Source organism: Vidua macroura, chromosome 13 (genome assembly GCF_024509145.1).
Source record: "Vidua macroura isolate BioBank_ID:100142 chromosome 13, ASM2450914v1, whole genome shotgun sequence".
In the NCBI taxonomy this organism is placed as follows: Eukaryota; Metazoa; Chordata; class Aves; order Passeriformes; family Viduidae; genus Vidua; species Vidua macroura.
Window position 1 is genome coordinate 13451263 of NC_071583.1, and position 20563 is coordinate 13471825.

The 20563-nt window shown below is 37.5% G+C and overlaps 1 protein-coding gene across 1 annotated transcript in view; it reads right to left on the minus strand.

Annotated features, from left to right (window-relative positions):
• Positions 1–731: 731 nt before the first annotated feature.
• The window catches only part of CACNA2D3 (calcium voltage-gated channel auxiliary subunit alpha2delta 3), a 389866-nt gene continuing 370034 nt past the window's right edge, over positions 732–20563 (minus strand). Inside the window, exons 35-38 of the mRNA XM_053989736.1 lie at positions 18603–18714; positions 2927–3039; positions 2067–2149; positions 732–1226 (exon numbers count right to left, since the gene is read on the minus strand). Of these exons, the coding sequence (XP_053845711.1) occupies positions 1134–1226; positions 2067–2149; positions 2927–3039; positions 18603–18714 (401 nt within the window). The 3' untranslated portion in view covers positions 732–1133. The remainder of the gene's footprint in view (positions 1227–2066; positions 2150–2926; positions 3040–18602; positions 18715–20563) is intronic.

Below are 20563 nucleotides of genomic sequence, written 5' to 3' on the forward strand. Positions count from 1 at the left end.
GTATTTTATTTTGCATTTAAACTACCATATTGTTAGAAGGACAGGTTATCCTTTGACAGCATTCTATAAAACTCCAAAGACAAACTGAGACTATCATAGCTCAAAGATAAAGATCTTCAGCAAATATATCCACAGCAGGGACTTTGCTGCCAATTGCAAAAGGAATATGCTCGTCTTTACTACCTCATTTCCCTTACAAAGAAGAATGTAAGGCCTGGAATAAAAACATATTGGTCTAGATCTTTGCCTACCAACAGGGACACTCAGTGAAAATCAATAATGGTTTCTGCTGACACAGATGTGTTGCAAGTCTGTCTTTCTCTGCTTATCACTTTCCTTATAATGAGCTTCTCCTGTCTGACAGGAGATGAGAACACGAGAACAGTGTCACCCCTTGATCTGGGCTATTCTACATATCTTCCTATTCCTATAGATGAAAAGTATTTGATTTATGCCATCTGCAGCCAAATCAACCAATTTGACCCAAAGCTTGCCTAAGTTAGAAGGCTTTAATAAGGCTTTGACTCACTTTCTAAATGCAGGTAAGATATTTTATGGCTATTTCCAGAAACCAAACCTTCTTTATAATTCAGCACCATATATTACCTGCTCAGCTTCATACACACACAGGTGTTTCCTTAACTTGTTAATAAAAGCTATTCTGCCTTATTGTAAAAGCCAAGTCCCCATTTCCTTCTCCGATTTTTTTCAGAAAGAGGCTAAAAGCATAATAAAATATCATCCATTTATTTTATTTTCTTCCCATCATTCATTATTTGAACAAATATATTAGCATACTTAAAATACACTCTGAAACTGTGATTTTAATATACTTTATTGAAAAAAGTACACAGTTTAAATTGTTTTCAATGGGACAAAGCAATGGTCACCTCTATCTACCAAGTCCTTTTTTGATGAATCATGACTGCCATATGCCAAATTCACATCTGCATGACTTGCAAAGTAAAAAGATAAATCTTTTTTCAACACATCTTTAAGAATTTATATCACCAACAGTTTAAAATCATGAAATGCTGATGCTCTGACTATATTTCATGTCCTCTATGTTGCACCATTTCCCAGTTCACAGTTTATCCATGTTTTAGCATGCCAGTTGAACACATCAGTCAATGTCACCTGGAGAAAATCATCAATAGCAGAGGAAGAAGAACAAGAGAAGGTTTAGCACTAAGGCCTGAGACACCGCCACATTCTCTTGCATTTTCCTAAAGAAAATAAAACAAGAAAGGAAAATAAATACAAGCCACTACAGTCAATTATGACGCATGATTTTTTAGCAAACATAAGCATAAGAGCACTGATGCAAACAACAAAGACCATAAATTAAATATATTCAGGAAGTAATGCAAGTACACATATTGAGTTGAACAAGTTTAGGTTCTAGGCTGAAACAACAAGCACAACACCATCCCCTCCACTTTATACTTTAGATCTTGTTATACAATGCATTATATCAGCAGAGGCAGAAATTAAAGTTACTCCAGAGTAAAAAGGATGTCAATGAACCTATGCTGTACAAGCCACTGGAATCACATCCTGGTCTCTGTCAGCTCTCCTTGGCACTGTGTGAGAGCATTATGCAGAACACAGAGCAGTAAATAATGTAGTGGAGGAGTCATTATCCCTCCCAAGCAATATTTTGGGTGAGCATAACGACTATAGCATGACAGGTATGATACTGAAGCTAATTACTGAAGCAAACATTAACAGCATAAAGTTCCCAGGCATCTCTAACAAGGAATCCTGTGTGGTCACTGCTTGAGCCAGAGTAAGTTCTCAGATATTCCTGGCTGCCAGTGCTCACACCCTACCACATTCTCTGACATGATACAAACCAGTCTGCAAAAGCAGCAACCCAAGGCATTGTCTACATGTGTACAAAAAAGACTTGTAGCACTTACAATATCCCTCACTTCCCTGGCTTCTGAGTCTTCTGAATATTTCCCAGCATTTCATCTTGGAAGATACTTTTCCTATTAATCATTTTCAAAGAAATAAAAAATTTACCAGAGTCCAAAAGAAAGGAAAAGCAGATAGAAACTTACTTCAGGGTGAAATCCATGACAAGATTCTGGGCGCCTTCTTATCTTCTGAGATTTTAACCGCTCACATTTCAGGGATTCATTATGTACAGGGCAGTTAAGGAGAGATGCTCTGAGCATTACATTCTCATGGGAGTGTTTTGAAATGAATACAGTGAAAATCTTTCAGCTCCTTTCTTCCTCCTCATTAAAACCCCAAGGTGATATGTGTGGTCACCACAAAGAAAAGAAAGTGATTCTAGCACTTTCCTCTCTGTGATCTGTGTTTTCAACAGCATGTGTGCACCTACACTGCTGACCTGTCTTTTCATAAGTCTGCAATAAAAGCAGACTACAGGTTGCTTTTGACAAATTCCAACTTATGGGAAAAAACTAATCCTGAACTACCTGAACTACAGAGCAGCAAAAAAAAAATAGGAAGTGGGGCAACCAAAAAATCAAGTCATATATTTATTTTGCTAAATTTTTGTAGTTTTGGAAAGCCAGATTCTGAAACATTTTCAATGCTCCAGTCAAACCTTAAATAAAAAGATATCAATGTTAGAGGGAGGTCCATCCTTATAAGAAAATTACATACTTAGTGCCTAATTTGAAAGATGTTCAGCTGTCTAAAGATGACCATGACCTTATGCTACATAAGATCCATGTAAGTGTGCTTGCTTAATTCATATTGGCTGTACAAAAAAGAAAAAAAAAAAAGTGAATTCTCATTGAAAAAATTGTGAGAACATATTCCCAGGCTTAATTTCAAACAGCACATATAATGGGTGACGATGTCATGCAATGCAAGTTTTATGTGATAAGAAGTTTTTCAGTATTTGCATCTTGAATCTCTTCTGACCAGTTTGTAAATAAAAGGATATATCTTATTTCTATAGGTGCCATGGTAATTGGTGGGATAGAATCACAAAAACATTCATTATCTACTACCACCATGAAAAGGTTGCTACTTGGGATCTGCTGGATAACAAAAGACCTGAAAATTAAAAAGAAAACAAATAATGGTGACATTATCAGCATTTCTGAGCCACTGGTTCCTGTTAGGAGTTTATCAGACTTTTATGTATGTACAGTGTGGAATGGAACAGATCCACAACACTAATGAAGGTTCCTCTGCAGCCACACACTGACAGCTCACAGTCCCAAACTTGAGTCTCTAGAGTTGTATTAGGGCTTTTGTGCACTCTGGGTCTTGCTTGAAGCACCAGCAGCTCCTGATCTCAGCTTTCATCTGTCCTCTTGAGAGCCATTTTATTACTGAGCCAACAAAACAGAGATTAGGCCTCAAATTTTCCATAGTGATTTATTTTAGAATAATGACTATCTGGTATAAATATGGTGATAACAGCACCACATTCAAATAAAGACAAAGTAGGCAACTCAAAGGGAGAGCAAAAAAATAAAGACATTTCTTGTAAGAAGGAAGGCACCCAGGGGAGACCTGGGAAGGATCCTGTGGGCACCAGTCAATGATGCACCGTTTCAGTGAGCTGAACCCTTAAGCACTTACCAAAGAGAAAAGGGGCAAAAGGCAGAGCCAAATAGACACTGTTTAGCCTTTCCTTTGAAACTCAGGACACAATACAAAGAATGGCTTTAAGCTCAGATCCAATTCTTCATGAAATTTTGAAACAATCTTTTAGGATTTATACATCCTATCAGCAGCATATTGGCCATATAGAATATCACTGAAAGCTGGCAACTCCAAGAATTAGGTGTTTTGCAGTGTGGTTGGCTGGTAAATGTACAGAATGCTAAGTGAGGGTTTGAGCACCAAGAAAATGTGGAGAGAAACATATTTTTCCTCAGACATCTTTCTTTAAAATACATATTGTCTTACTATAATAACTCCCTGCTTTTTCCAAAGATCACAGAAGATGAAATAGCAGAGAGGGCAGGGAATATTTAAACCTAGCCTAAGAAAAAAAATTTGGAAAACTTACTATAAAAATGTTGCCAACGGAAAGATTAAATGCTTTTCAGTATTTTTTAAACTTACTGAACCTCCATTAAAATTACACTTAGAGTGATCTGCAATATGTTAACTTTATGTTTATACATGAAATATACATTTATGGCATAATGTAAAAGGCTGAACTTTATAAACGTACCTACCAAACAGCTGGAGCATGTAGCAAGACTGACATCATTGTAATGGAGCATCTGTGGCTTTGTGGATTTGTGTGTGGGAGAAATGGGGCCAATAAAAGGAAAGGAGGAAAAATCTTTAGCAGGCAATAGCACCAAAATTGTACTGCACGAATTTCTCAAAACAGCTATGAATAAATCAAACAGTAAAGGATAGAAAAACCATTACTTTTATTGCCAGAAATTGGCACAATTTGCATTTTGTGCAGTCTGAAACATATTCATTGTATCTTTAAAACTAGCACAGAAAAGAACCTGATGGGCATAAAATGCTTTAACAATTAATTGGATGTTAAATGATTAATTTCTTTTTGCTGAACAGGGAGTAATTAATCTTCTGTTTTACCTGTGGTGTGCCCAAATTCAAGCCCTTTTGTGACAGCCCTTTTTGTGAGTCCCCAGGTGAACACTGAAGCCTGTGGAAAGCAGCCAGGTTTAAAGATGCCAGCTCATGAAAGCTGGGCAATTTCCCATTCTGATTTTTCTTTCACCCACTTTGAGGTGCCATAAGGGCTGTGCAGTAGAAGGCTATTCCTTCCTCAAACTAGAGAGGGGGGAAGAAAAACTCCCATCACTTCACTTAGCTGGGATGAAAGCACTTAATCCAGAAGAATGTTTCAAGTACAGAACTATGATGCTGAATAAATTACTACACAACTAAACTATGAAGTCTAGCAAAATTTTCTGTGTTGCTTGATTACTGCAAGCCTTCATAATTTTTGACTTCATCAATTTGGGGAATGCAGTACCTGCACTGACTGATGGAAATTAGGAATTAAAGGAAGTTCAAAGAGCAATATATTAGTTAAGTAAAAACCCCTCTTTGCTACCTTAGGAATTACATCATAGGCATCAACTAAGTACATTGACCCCGTTTACCAAACAGTGAATATTCTTACAGACCTACAGTTTCTGTACAAACTTCTAGTACAGAAGTTTGTGAAGTGTCTAAGGTAATGGTGGCTGTCAGAGAGCAATTAAGAATCATGAAACACTGAAACTTTTGGCTCACTGTGGCATTTTTTTTCCTTAGTGCACAATAACAGCTTAATTAATATCTTGAAAAGTGAAACAACTGGCTTCTCATCCTCCCACTAGAAGTAATTTTAAAAGAAAATGTTTTCTTTCCATCAAGCAGTATATGGATGTTCCCCTTACACAATTCTCAAACATAATCTGCAAATGAAGTTGTAAAGCCAACATAACAACAATTGAAGACAGAGAATTCAAGACCAAGATTGAGCTGAGCAAATAAATAAGGGCAAAAAATGTCCATTTTAGCTTTCTTTTCTATTAACAGTTTGCACAAACAAAATATACCTCTTTCAGCTGCTGTAATTTAAGATTATTTCACAGTCATGAGATGTTCCTACCCTCACCAGATCAGTGGCGAAGAAGTTTGTGCCAGTTGTAACCACCACAGTTGCTGTGTGACTATTCAGATAATTCACATGGCACTGCTTCCATGCCCAAAGTGGATAAAGCACACAATCATCCCAGCAGCAGCTCTGCTCTTTGAGACCAGCCTTCAGTTCCCATGGTGACATGCATATGCATCTTTGAAATTCATTTTGAACATTCATGCCAGTAAGTCCCAGGAACCAAACATTCAGAGAAAACAAAAGGTGCACAAACACAGTCAGACCAAAGCCTTTCAGAGACTGAGACATTCCACCAAAATACTTCACTGTGTACGCCAAGGCTCTGTTGCAAGGGAGAAAAACCTCCAGCAAACAGCTTCCATGGCTGCAGTGAGAAATGAAGTCGCTGACAAAGTAGGGAAAATGGTATTATCTTTCTGTGAGATCCACTGTGAGTCTCTAAAGGTTCTCTTACAATAACCATTTCTGAACACCTGCTGGCTTAAGCTGGCATTTGTGTCCCTGGTAATATGGAAACCAGCTCTCAAGGACTGAGTAAGGGGTTTGGCTGAACTTTATTGCTGCTTTAACAATCAAAAGTAAGTCTATGTTTAAGTGCCTTATTATTATGGAGAATGTTTCACATTTAAAGGATAGAGCCATTTTTGTTTTAAGTAGTGTAAATCTTTTGATTTGAATCCTTTTCGTCCACTGCAGTATCATCACCATCTTTCAATAGGGGCAGCACAGGAATAGACTTACATACATCTCCAAATATGAAACAGACTAAACTGTTGGGGTTCCTGTAGAAGCTACATTGACTCAATAAGGAGCTTATTAATAATTTCTCCTCCATCTTTCAACTACTGAGGAACTAGCTTGGTTTATTTGATGTGCAGGTTCAGAGACTTAAAACAGACCTGAAAACAAACTGTTTCTTGACTTTGTGGGGAAGGTGAGGAAGGAAGAAATTTAATACTTGAAAGAGGTAGACAGAGAGGGAGGAAGAAAATCTAGTTACGCCCAACTATTTTGTTAATGAAGAAAAAATAACAACAGGGAGTAAGTCTGCAAGGAACTCTGTATTTTGAGTCAGAGTGTTACATGACAGTTTTGTCATGTTGCATACACAGTATCTGTTTCTTTTTAACCTCTTTTGGTTTTGGTCCATATAAAAAATGTGCACAAATAAAATGCAAATTGACTTTGGAAAAAAAAAACAGCTTCATGTTTTAATTGGAAGTAGAAAATATTTGCTCAAAAACAATACTTATTAATCTGTTCCTTGAAAATTAATTTTTCATTGTGCAATTATAAAGAAAGAGACTTGGACTTCAAGTACTGCTGTGTTCATAATTATATTTGGTAGTCATTCTTCTCAAGGCATGGTAAGAAAGCACACTTTTAATGCGTGTCTGGTGGCTAAATGACTCTTCCCACAGATAATCAGCTCTTTCTAACTCCTTTAGACAGCCTATAACTTGGAAAGCATCACAACAGCGCTGTAGTGTAAGTTATGTGATGTGCTGCCTTTGAGCACATAACTCAGGTTCCTGCATTAGAAGGGTGAGCACCTCCAACTCTGGCCTCAGACTATTCAAGAATAGAGACTCAGACTATTCAAGGATAATTCAGGGCAGGAGCTTGGCTTTGGGGATCTGAGTCATCCTCTGCAGGAGGGTCCTTCTCTCTAACATGGACAGTGATCCTGAAGAGAAATGTGTCCTGGACAGCGTGAAACATGACACCTAAAGCTCAGTGTGAGCTACAACACCTATTCTTAGAGAGCCAGCACATTACATTCAGATCTGGTTTGTTGGGTTTTTTCTGCTTTGTTCGTTGGGTTTTTTTGGTTTAAATTTAAATTGGAATCTCTCCCTTTTATTTGTATATGTAAAAGTCTAAAGGTCTTTAAAGAGTTATATATTCTATTGTTATAATTTCTTCCCCAGACTATGCTTAAAAAAAAAACCCCAAACAAATCAAAATCCCCAACCTAATTCCCAAAATTCACATTATAAGAATTGCTTTCTTCTGTGAGGAGAAATAATTAGAATATATACAGTACAGAAGCAGGGACTGAGCTGACACTACCCTTGCAGCACTGCCTTCTCTCCACACTTCTTTCTCTTTCATCTTTCTGTCTCTGAACCCCTGGGTGGCAAAGTGTTTGAGGCAACTGGGAGAGGGACAAACCTCTCTGGAAAAGGAGGAAGATGTTCCAAGATGGAGGAAAGGACAGGAACGACAGGACAAGCAGTGACAGGGATCTAGGGAAGCAGGTTTGCTGCTGCTGCAGGAGGTGGCTTTGCCATGAGGCCTCTGCAGTCTGTCTCCTTAGAGATTTTGGAGCATTTCCCATGTTGATGGAAGCAAGGCCCAGCAGGAGCAAGGCAGAGCTGTGCCTTTTTTCCTTCCTGGCTGTTGTATCTCCTGACAGACCAGGTCCTGCTCACTGGCCAACTTGCAGATCACGTACTTCTGTGAGTCACTGATTTCCCTTCTTAATGCAGGCCATTGCTTCACTACAAATACCTCAATCATATGGTCCAAAATCTGTATGTGGCAAGCTTTACACCTTGTGTCTGAAATGCTGTTGGCTTCCCCTTTCCTTTCCTAGCATAGCTGGATCAATAACAGGCAAAGCTGAGGTAATTCTATTTCAGACACACCAGAGATGTGTCTCGTCCAGCTAAGCAAACCTAACCTTTAGGTTGTTTACTCTCCACCATTTGACTAGAGCATCTGCTCTTAAAGGAAATCAATATTACAGTTAGCAGCTTAGTCTCTGTATTTCCATGCAGGAGAGGTAATCCATTTCCTTGTCCACTGGTGTTAAATTTTGGACAGGATGTAAACTGAACACAGACGTGAGGTTTCCCTGCTAATGAGCAGCCACTTCCACAGCCCCAGCACAGTGAATCTTAGGGAAACTGGTTCAACTCAGCATATTTTGTATGGACCTGAGTGTGGGCCAGGCAGCTGTAAGAGCAGGCACAGTGATAATGGGTTGTTCAGACTGAGGATCCCAAACACCACCATTTCTTGGTCATTTGCACAGGACTATTTTCCTTTTCCTGGCCTGCAGCCCTGCTGCCATTAGCTCTGGGGGCTACTGACACTGCTACAAGACTTGTTTCAGCAACAAAGAATGGCAGGGAACTTCCTGAGAGCATTCAGAATTCTCTGATTTTCAGATCCATGGCTCCCTATTATCTTCAAAGAGCTGCAAAGGCTGAGAAGTGTTAGAGGGAACAGAACTAATGTCAAGCAGCATGGAACTCGGAAGACACAGGATAAAACTGTGCTTGTGGGACCAGAACATTTAGAGAGAATATCTTCTCATTATACTGAAGGATGGAAGTTATTTAATTGTAATTTGGGGAGGATTTGAACACAGCAACAACACTAAAAGCAATTAAACTTGTTTAAAAACAATGCTGTGTTTCCTGTTAAAAATTCTTTTTTTTTCTCACAGAAATACTTCATTATTGCACTTTAATTAAAAAAAAACCCTTAGTCATAAGTAATAACTGATCTACATGCCATTGCTATATCTATATGTATTTTATAATCAGTGTTCTATTTTAATTTTACAAAAATACCTGGCTGTTATATCTGTCTTTGTAACAACAGACACTCTGCAGTAGAATATGTGGTCATGACAAACACATGGCTTAGGCAGGATTTTAGTAATATAAATATTTTAATCACTGCTCGGATTCACTTTTAATTCCATGCTCAGGAGGTTTAGCAGCCTGATTTAAGGGCAAAAAAAATCCATGTATGTATTTTCAATTTTTTTCCTTAATGACCACTGGAACGCTACTATTATCGTTTAATGTCACAGTGATGACTGTGGGACTTAAAATCAAATTATGAGTAGAATGTCAGGGTACTGTGTTAGCAAATGTCCCTCCTGCACATACATAATCATGTTAATCATTTTCGTGTGACAGTAGGAAAGATCCTTTAAATACCACTTGTTTGCTCAGGCAGACAAATCCTACAAAGCACGGTAGACTTTTTCACTGTGAGTAGCTTGAACTGAAATAAACAGTGCAATATTTTCAAATTGGCAACCTAAACAAATGCAAAGATGTGAGGAAGTGTCTAATTTTCCATGGAACTCAACTTAGATAGCCCTCAGTGGCCACTCTGGCTCTTGAGCATCACTGTAAACTCAGCCTTCTCCCTCTGGCTCTTTCAGTGTATTTTTTGCCTGCAAACCTCCATTAATGAACTTGGAGTATTTTGGATTAAGATGAGTTGTAACTTTGGGATTACATTTCACATCTGTCAAATGTAATCTTTCCTATATTTTAGAGAAAAAAAAAAACCAGCATGAGGGCAGAGTAAATGGAAAATATTGTGCACACTGCACTCAAATATGTGTTACTCACAAAACTGTTGGTTGCAAACGTTCAACCCTAATGGTCTGGAACAAACTTTAAGCATTCAGCTGAAGTGCAGATATCCACTTTGCTGTTTCCCAACTCCTATCATGTGCTTTCCAGGCTGCTGGCCACATTTCCAACCCACATCTCCCTCGCTTATCACATTTTTGCAATGAATGAATGAAATGTTTATATCACAGTCAAGTTGTGCTACTTGGTTTTTGTGTTTTTTCATGTTTTTTTTTCTTTCCAAATAAATGATGATACAGAATGTAATATTTAATGCAATTTATAAAAATAACATATATGCCAATAACAACATTTCTGAGAGCTGGAGCAGTGTATAAAAAAATCAGCTAATGGTTCTCTCACATGAAAAGAGGCAGATAAACTTCCAGCCTCAGGCTTGTAATTGGATCCTGACCTCATGCTAGCAAAATATTGCCACCACATACAGCCTGACTGACTGTAGTGCAATTTGGTATCAGTGCAAAGATACTTAGAGCAAAGTTCAGCAGTGAGGATTTAGGTGAGCAGTGTCATCCTCACCATTGCTGTGCTGCTGAGTGCTCAGAGCCTCACAGAGCTGTGCCATGGTTGGAAACCCCTCACTTCCCACCAGGAGGGGATTCTATCTCAATTAACTGATGCTCAGACAAGAGTACTTGACCAACTGCATGCTAGGAATCCTGCAAACATCCAAAAACTTAGAGTGTACAGCCTTTAGGATGACAGAAGGTCCTCAGTGTAGTGAGGCATTGGACTGTTTGTGACCTTTCTAGTGCAGCCACCTTTCCATACGAGGTGTAGGATAATGAAGAGTTTCAGACCTCCAGCTTTAAAATGTACTGGCAATTTTTATTTTTTCAAAGAAATCAAGACCAGAAATCCAACAAACTTTAAATATTTGCCAGCATTCATACCCCTGAACAAACCCAAGCTGTGTGATATGTGGGGGTCTCCACAAGCAGGGTTGGTACCTGGTTCTGTGCTCACAGTGACCAACAGAGGAGACACAGTGACTGCACAAAGCAAATCATATCAGAGGTCTGCTAAAGACTTTTTCTTTTGGCAGTGACACCTGGTTAATAAGACCACAACAGAGAGGTCAGGGAAGACATCCAGGCAAAAAATGCAGCTCCACTAGAGCATGTTAGCAAATATGTGTTTTTAGCAGAGTTCTTTAGCTCTATACAAGTAGTTGTGGTTTGTATTGAGAGACATCTCAGATTGTGTTTTTTAAAATGCTATATGATTTCTAAGCTAGGTTCTAAATATAATTTTAAGATTAAAAAGCAAGTTGATAAATTCTGGTTTAGGAAAGCTCACAGATATCATATGACATTGTAAAAGTAACATTTAATTGCAAGAATTGGTAACTACTCTTTTCCACAACTTTAGGTCAAGTCTCATCAACAACATGACTCTAGCAAGGAGCTGCACAACAAAAAATGAAGTATAAAAAGCAGAAATGACCAGGAGATTCACATTAAAAGAGTAATAAATCCTGGAGCTAAACTCCTCATTGGATGTGTCCAGTGTGTTTTGCAAGGATGTTGTTAATTTATTTCTCTGAACATAAACTTTAGCAACGACTGAGAAGGCCACATCTGAAAGACTCAAGCACACTATGTGCCATCTTTTCCATAGCCAGCTAAAACTCTGTATTGTTTTATATAATATACAAATGTTCCTTGCATGTCTCTCAAATCTTAAGATTCATGCTGTTTTTCTAAGTTAAAGGCTTTAAAATATTCATTAGGCTATCCCAAACCCTTTAAAAAGGAAACTGCTCCATGTAAAGATGTCTAAACCATGTTTGCATTGTTTTTCATCTGCCTATAATATGAATATATTACAAACTAAAATTAATGTTCCAGTATTACCAATTCTTCACAACTGTGCCCGGCTTTAAAAATTCATTGCAACATTTCTCAATTTCAACCATTTTTTCCTATCCCAAGCCATTGTTAATAAAAATAAAATATATTACTACTGAGCTCTATACATTACAGCATACATACAACTTTTTAAATCCCTTGTCATTAAAAAGCATCCTTTCATTGCATCAGCTGCTATCTGTAATTTCATTAATATTTATTAATGCTTGTTCAAAATGTAAAATTAAGCTAACTTTTAAGTAGATTATGATTTATATTTTAATGGAGTACTGATTTTATCTATGAAGAGTGAATGGGTGCAGATCATCACATTTCCCTGCAGGGGTTTTATTGGAAGTGAGGAGTTAAGAGAAAGAATGCACATCTCATCCTACTGGTGAGAGAAAACCTGTAGCCAAACTTCATTTTCACTAAAATTCCAAGGTTTTACAGTGCTTACAGAAAGAGACATAGGGTGGTAATCTGTGTACAAACAACTAAAATGCTCCAGAATTCAGCAAGCATACTAAAAATGTTCTGAAACGAAAAAAAAAAAAAAAAAAAAAAAAAAAAAAAAAAAAAAACCAACAACAAAAATAAAAAAAAAAAAAATACCACCCAAAATCCCCAAGCAAACAGAAATTCTCCAGCCTTGAAAACTGTCCAAGGGATTGTTAAACTGATGACTGGCAGGCACAGACCTGCCTGGTAACTTAGATATGTCTTGCCCTATTATTTTATATACCTTTTTTCTTAAATGAAAATAGTAATTTACAGTGTTTCCTGAACTGGTCATTCAAAATATACATTATCAAAGGGTAGAATTAAATTGCCCATGCAGTGACTTTAAATTACACCTGCATGACAAACATTATAATCACTGGTGCCTTTGAAGTGAAGAGAAAGTTACTCAGCCTGCAAGTGGAGAAGTGTGGGTAACACACAATATAACATTTTAAGCTAAGTATAAAGACCTTTAATAAACAATTCTAGCAGTTTAAATTGCATAATTTGATACTTTTTACAAGGAAAGAACAAGGAAAAAGTATTTTTGGATCTTCTAGAGTGTTGGGGTTTTGGCTAAAATAAGTTTCTAGAAATACTGCTGTTGTCTCAGATTTAAAGACTTTTTAACAGACATAAGTATTCTTCAAGTTTGGAAGATCTACTTTTTAAAAGAGAAGTGCAAGATAATTCCATATACTTAGATTGTGATCCTTGAGACTTCAACAATGAACCGCTGAGGCATGCAAAATACAGAGTTTCCCTTGAAGATATTCCTTTAGCTCCATGCACATCTAAGCAAGCTCTCAGAAATCGAGGTCTGTTCAGCACTGTGAAGAGCAGTCCTGAGCAGTTTGGCTGCAGCACACCTGTGACCCAGCAGGGGCACGGGTCCAAACCATCCACGTGCCATCGTCCCGCGGGTACCGGGCACGGCTGCTGGAAAAGAACAGTGCAAAAACACACAAGGCTCAGCCAAGGGTGGGGAAATAGAGACAGCATTTCCCTCAGGATCATAAAAGGCTGATACAGTAAAAAAGAATACAATCCAAAATGTCTTCTAGAAGACTGACTATAATTTAATGCCCGAGGACAGACACAGGGACATTCGATGCACATCGATAGAGCGTTGAAAGAGAAGAAATTGGCCCTGGATGCTTTGGCTGGTTTATGTGGCAAGCTGGTTTGTTTAGAAGTAAACTAACTACATCTGAAAAGGCAAATGATTATTTATTTCATGGGAAATTGAACTGTGTATTTATTTTCACATTTTAAACATGATCAAGTACAGCAGTTTGGCAAGCCTCTACTGAGAAAGAAATGCGGAAATATTTTAGCAAATGGTGGTATGTCTCGAGATTAAGTGGGTTTTAAAAACCATTTCCATTTTAACGTCTGCAGATTGCACTGCTCCTGACACTAATATACTCATTCCCTGAGCAGTCTGCATCTCATTTGTGTTGTTATTTATCTGTTACTGCCAAATCTGTGTATTTAGTGGACAAGTCTGAAATTTGCCATTATAAATCCACATGAAGGGTTCAGTGTCATCCTGAACTACACCTCCATTGCCATCTACCTCTTTTATTGACAATAAATGGCATTCAATGCCCAGTCTATGAGAAAGCAAGAGAAACAATTTGGTTTCTTGATGGTTTTCCTTGTTAACTTAATGTCTGCTTGCTAACATTCTCTTGGGACAAATAGATGATACATGGGACAGTGTTTATTCAAATAAGTAGTTCCTATACATTTTAACAGGAATTTACATGTGATGGCCAGCAAGGTAAAGTAAATGCAATAATCTTTCGTATCTGGCATAAAACATGAATAAACCTTTCCCAGGCTTAAGATAATTGTACCTAAATGCTTCCTTGCTTCCCTAGTGACAATATGGCTTTCTTATATTTACTTTCCTCTTTGTGTCTTAAGATTGTGAACAAAGGTTTAACTGGAAACAAAACTGTTTCTTTGGGGTTTTGGTATTGACCTTGTAGACCCATGAGCGCTGCAATTAAAAGTGAAGGGGAATTTTTTGGAAGTAAGGCCAGATTTTTGATCTTCATCCAAGTCCAATATGTCATCACACATGAACAGGAGAGGTTAAAAGGGCAAATTTTTAAGCATTTGACTGTGCAACTGCTGCCTAATCTGTATACCCACGGTTTTTACAGTGAACTCACAAATTTGGCAACTATGCACTCAACTGGCTCCTTGCAGCCTTGAAATTTTAACATAAAGTATAAATAGTCCGATGACTAAATTGCTACACTCACCTTCATAGCAGTTATAGCTGAAATTAATGGTATTTTCCTAAATGAAGCTAAATGAAAACATTTGAATTTTCATGTATAAATGAGATTTGCAATTAGACAAAAACATTTTTGTTTGTTCTACAAAGAGATGGGAGGATATACTAAAAAGACTGGCAAACAATTTCAAATCTTAACAGCCATCATCAATTCTATTTTATAACAACTTTGACATTCTAAGGATTCTTTTCTTAGACACTTCTAGTGCTACTAAAATTTGTTATGATGAGATCCCCAGAAAGCAAAAACTGGTGAGGTACCCAATGAGCATTGCTGAAGAACATTGGTTTGCATAAGTCTAAAACTTCAAGCTTAATGTCTAATCAGAAACTCATCTCTGAGCAGCACAAGACCTTTAAAGCACATACCAAGTACATCTGTCATTAGTGTAGCTCTGACTCCACAGAAAGAGTGCCAGTTGAGACTGATAAAGAAAAAATATTTCTCTTTAGCAATTAATTACTTTCAACATTGAGGCTGTTACAGAACAGTCTATGATATAAGTTTTCAGAAGTAATGGGGTTTATTTTTTATTAGTTTTTTTTTTTTTTTTGCTATAAAAAGGAATAGCTTACTGGAAAATATGAAACCATTTCAGATTTTTCAAAAAATCCCATTTTTTCTCTCTTGTTGACAGTGCTTAGAAAATGTGGGTTGACTTGTTTTTGATTGCTGTTTAAATAACAGATTAATTTAATAATCATTGGGATATTGAATAACAACAAATTATGGGGTGGGACAGCCAAACCCTGACCCTAATGACATTCTTATGTTAATTCTTATTTTCTTTTAGGCTCCTGCTTTCTTAATAAAACCTATATTTTTGAAGATCGTTTTTAAACGTTGCAATTTATCCCAAAGTAGTTTGCTTGTAAGAGATAAGTTTACATATAGGGAGTTCATTTTATATATCTGTATATATTTAGTGCCTGACTCAAAGCCTGCTTAAGTGTATAGGTGTCCTTCCATTGAATGAGCTCCCAAAGGTGGCTGTAAACATGAGCCAGTTATTAAAAAAGTAATTAGCAGGTAGTCCTTTCTACTGTGTGATTTATTTTAGGATACTTCAGTTTAAATCCAAGTACCCACGATTAAATTTATGATTGGAAATGTTTATGAATTTTCAGTACTGCAGTTGGTAACTGTCCCTCTGTGCATGGGCAGAGTATTTCTATAAGATCAGTAACAGCACACCCACGACAGAATAAAACTGAGCCTCTGCCCCTCACCCTGTGACCTTGCTGGCTATGACTGTGACTTTGTTAGCAAAACCACAGTATTTGTGCCCCAAAATGTCTTATCTAAGTAACATTATATGGTTTCAATTAACATCAGTCATCATTTTTACTTCTACTAAGAGACTGTTTTTAGTCTCCTTTTTCAGACAAGGGCTCTATAGTAGTGCCTGGCACTGCAGGAACAAAAGCCAGGGACTGGGGTATCTTTTGACACAAACGTGCTTAAAGCAGAGTATTTGCACAACTTTTGTCTGCAAGCCTCTTCACAATATACTGACTTTTCTAATGTCTTTCAAGTAGTTCAAGTATTCAACAGGGTGCATAATCGGGTAAATATTTACAATTATCTTCTTGTGTTTGTAATAAATATTTGCAATTATGTATCACAGATTAACCTATAACATGATCCAAGGAGGACACAGAAAACAATCCCCACTGGCTCAAAGTGATGCTGCACAGGTTAAGCGGCGGACACAGGGTCAGCTCCAGACTTACTACATAAAAGATTGAATCTGAATTTTGACTGATTGAGCCCATCATTCTTAAATTACAAATATTAAGCAATACACTTGCTTGTAAAAATATTTATTGGTACTGAGGCTATGAAACAGAAAACTGGGTCAGAAGATGTAGGTCTACAAAGGACTTTGGGTCAAATTCCTTAGCTGTTCTGCGGGAAAGTGTCCTGGGTTATAACAAAAATATTTGGAATCCGATGCAGTCTGCAATCTTAGATGCAATTTGTAGATTGTTAATGACAGTGGGTAAACGGTATAACGAACAACTTTCCCATGAGAATCTAATAGTTCTTCTGGATTATTTCTTTAGGTTTTGCCATTGCTTGTGGAGAAAAATAATGGGTGCCTTGAGATCAGTTTGCAACTTACAGGGTTTTCTTTTATTTTTTTTTCCACAGTGGAACACAAAATGTTTTTCTATGAAAAAGATCTTAGTGCATTATTTTTGAAATACTATAATTTTCACTAAACTCAGTTTCCAACTTGGTGCGTTCCAAGTATTGCAGAATTGTATTATTTTTGAAACTTATTTCCTTTGACCTGAAGTTACCTAGGAACACAGACTAAAATCTGCATTCCTTTGAGAAAACCTAGTCCTGTTAAATTAATCTTCTTTGCATGGAATCATGTCTGTTTGCAATATTTAAACAGAATCATACAATGGTTAGGGTTTGAAGAGACCTTAAAAACCATCTGGTTCCAGCCCCCCTGCCAGGGCAGGGACACCTTCCACTAGACCAGGGTGCTGAAAACCCCATCCAACCTGGCCTGGAACACCTCCAGGACTGCATGATAATTTGTTGCACAACTTCTCAGTAACCTTCTGTTAAATTATCACAAAATACAGCTGCTTAAATTCTACAATGTTGGCACAAAGCACTCACAGCAGTGTAACCTTCATTGTATTTGATATGTCAAGTGGAAAAATCACGGCTTGATTCTGTTGAGCTTGTACTTTTCAGGCAGTGGGACCCATTGTTGCACTTAAAGGGTTCCAGAGCATCAATTTACAAAGCACTCTCATACTTCTATTCCACAAAGCCATATAAAACCAATTATTCATACTAGACATTAACAATTTCCTTCTACTTAAAAGTTGGTCAGTAGCAAATGAAAAGTGAATATTAGCACTTAAAATTTATCTGCAGTGTACTTACTCCTGTTTCCTGTTTTAAAGTAATGAAAATATCAAGAAGAAAATTTAGGAGTAAGTCCAGAAGCATACCTATTGACTTCAAAGTGAAATTTTCACCTTTATTTGCTAATTGCATATTGATTTAGCCTGGAAAGGAAGAGCTGTAACAGTTTTTGTTTAACTTATAAATTCTTCCTGACATTTCTATTGATAGACAAATTATTGCTGTAAATACTAATCTCCCTGGCGATGACAACCTCTCAGCATAAAGGAAATCCAATTAAGAGACTTATCAAAGTACAGAAATTTGCATAAGCAATACCTATGCAATTTCACAATTAAAATGTACCAGAACTACAGTCAAAATGTCACGCACGGCACATGGGCACCAAATGCAGAGAAAACACATTTTTCAGTGTGAAAGAAGAAAGCTAGACTGAAATCTTCCTCTTCTTTTAGCTCTGTAAGGGATGAGTTTACAGGAGCACTGGTAGAAATGACATTACAGCACTGTCATGTGAGATTTGTTATTATTAACTCAGCTTCCCAGCACTGAAAGTTTGGAGAATAGATTTAATCGTCTCCCACTCTTTCAGACTAACAGTTCTAAGAAGGAAACTCTGTTTGGCATTCCAGTAAAACAATCAGCTCTCACTCTACCACAAGGGAATTCCTAACCTATCCAGCAGGGTTTCACTCCTGGACAGGAGACTGAACAGCACTTACCTTTTCAATGCAAATCTTACAGCCTATGCCCTTAGAATGCTGCCCGCATTTAGGAAAAGTATTAAAACATTCACTATTTGAAATTAACATAAACCTCTACCTTTTTTACATTTTTTTGGTAGAAAGTAATAGGCACGGCTTTAATTTAAGAGCATCAAAGTTTTAAGTGACCCCTGTAAGAGGAGAAACGACACCTTGACAGAGGTCAGTACACAGGATAAAACACAACAGACTTGTACGTTCTTCAACACAGCCTTGAATAATTCAGTTTTATTGCTTTGTCACAAACAGTTGTATAAAAAAAAATTGAAAGGGCTTACTTGAAACAGTCATCGCAAGCAATATTCCCCGTGGTCTCCTTTATAGTGCGCTCGGAAACAAAGGCTGGATATTCTGTGTCACAGGGCTCTAGGGTTTGTTTCAACCTCTGCGCTATAGGCACAGGAAAAAACATCTTGATGTTAACATGAGAAGAACAGCACACAAAATTGTGAACAACATGAGATGCTGTACTGCAGAGCTCGCAGAGAACGGAAATGTTACTCAGCTTCTGCCACCCTGTGAGATTTCCTAGGCAGTGCATAACACTATTTTTTCAATTAAATTAAAAAAAAAAAGTTTATCCATGGAATGTAATTTTGCAAGACATCACTGTTAAAGTAGTTATTAATGGTTTAGCCATTGCCAACCTACTTTACGTTTATGCATGAGTTTTTATTCTTTCCGTGTAGATTCAAGATGGATTTACTGACATTTTTATCTCAGTGGTGCTGTGCATCACTAACCTTTATTCATGGGAGTTTACATTTATTTGGTATGCAAATTGTGGTCTATTTTACTGAAGCCAAAACATCTATTTTATATTACAGCTTGGGAATCTTTGTAGGGTTTCATCAGTTAAAATAACTCTGTGGGTGGGCGAGGCAGAAGAGTTACTTTACCCAACAGCAATGTTTGTTATCTGCTTCCCAAAATAGTAATAATTAAGACTCCATAGCACCTTTAATCTGAAGTCTTTGCAATGCAAGGAAAAAATGTCACTATTTCCATCCTAAAGATTGGGAAACTGAGTTACCAAGAAGCAGTGGGGCTGGTTCAAGGTCAAACTACAGGACAGCTGCTCTTCTGGCTCTCACTCTGAAGTATCTGTCACACATTGTTTCTCCCTCATTCCCTTTATTTTCCCTCCCCACCCCTTCATTGTTCCTTAACACAGAGATACACTTTGCACATCAGCACGAATGTTAGCCCTATCTTAAACTAATTGCTAAGTGGGAAAACAAGATGAGGTATGACAAAAATAGATTACACAGAACAGGCTCTTGGGCTCGATGTGCATCCACTGAGCAGTGCCAGGGGAGCCACACATCTGCATTTCCAATCACACCAGGGCATGCATTTCTGAACTGTTCACAGATTGTGCATATAACAAAAAACCAAAAATTGTTCCACCAAATGCACAGATCTCAAAGGAGGTACTAAAGCTGGTCAGAAAAGTTTTGTTATTTCTTATGATTTCACTATGCTTGTGAGATATTTAATAGTTCAGTATTTTTTAGAAAATTGTCTTACTAGCTCTACTGCACCTCTTCCCTTTCTCTTCTGTTCTCCTTATCTGTTGTCAGGAATGACTGGAGTTTATCACCTATGTTTTGAACCTACCCTCACTTGCACCAACACATGGCTTGTGTAACAAAGAGGCTAGAAAGGCTGAAAAGATTCATTGGTCTCACATTTCCTGCACCTCACTAGATTCCAGAAGATGATTCGGTTGCCCAAGGTTTAGGGGTTCTTCTCTCTCATTTACAAATGTGATTGCAATTACAAGATCTTGTGCAAAAGTATTTTCCATAGTAGGGTTTGGCAATGGGCAGGTGTGTGTGGACCCTCCAGCATCTTCATAGCATATCACATTCTATTAACATCACAATCTGAGTGGGAAGCAATTTCTCCACTCGAGGAACTGTTTTTTTTTTTTTTTTCCTGAGCATTGGTAAACATTGTTAAGTAAAAAAGAAATGTGCAAGTTTTTTAATTTTCATTTCATGCAGTGGAGTCATAAATATGACAACTCTTAGTGGTAACATAGAATTTACAGAAGACAATACCTAAGCACGTGCTTTTTTCTCCTGCTCTCTTGTGAAATACCTTCTGCTTTTTCTTCCTAAAGTATGCTGCTTCTAAACAGCCATCCCTGGCTACCTAAACAGATATGAGCTGGGTAAGCACTACCCTGAAAGTACTGAGATTCCAATGAGCATGTTGAGGGGGTATTTCCAAT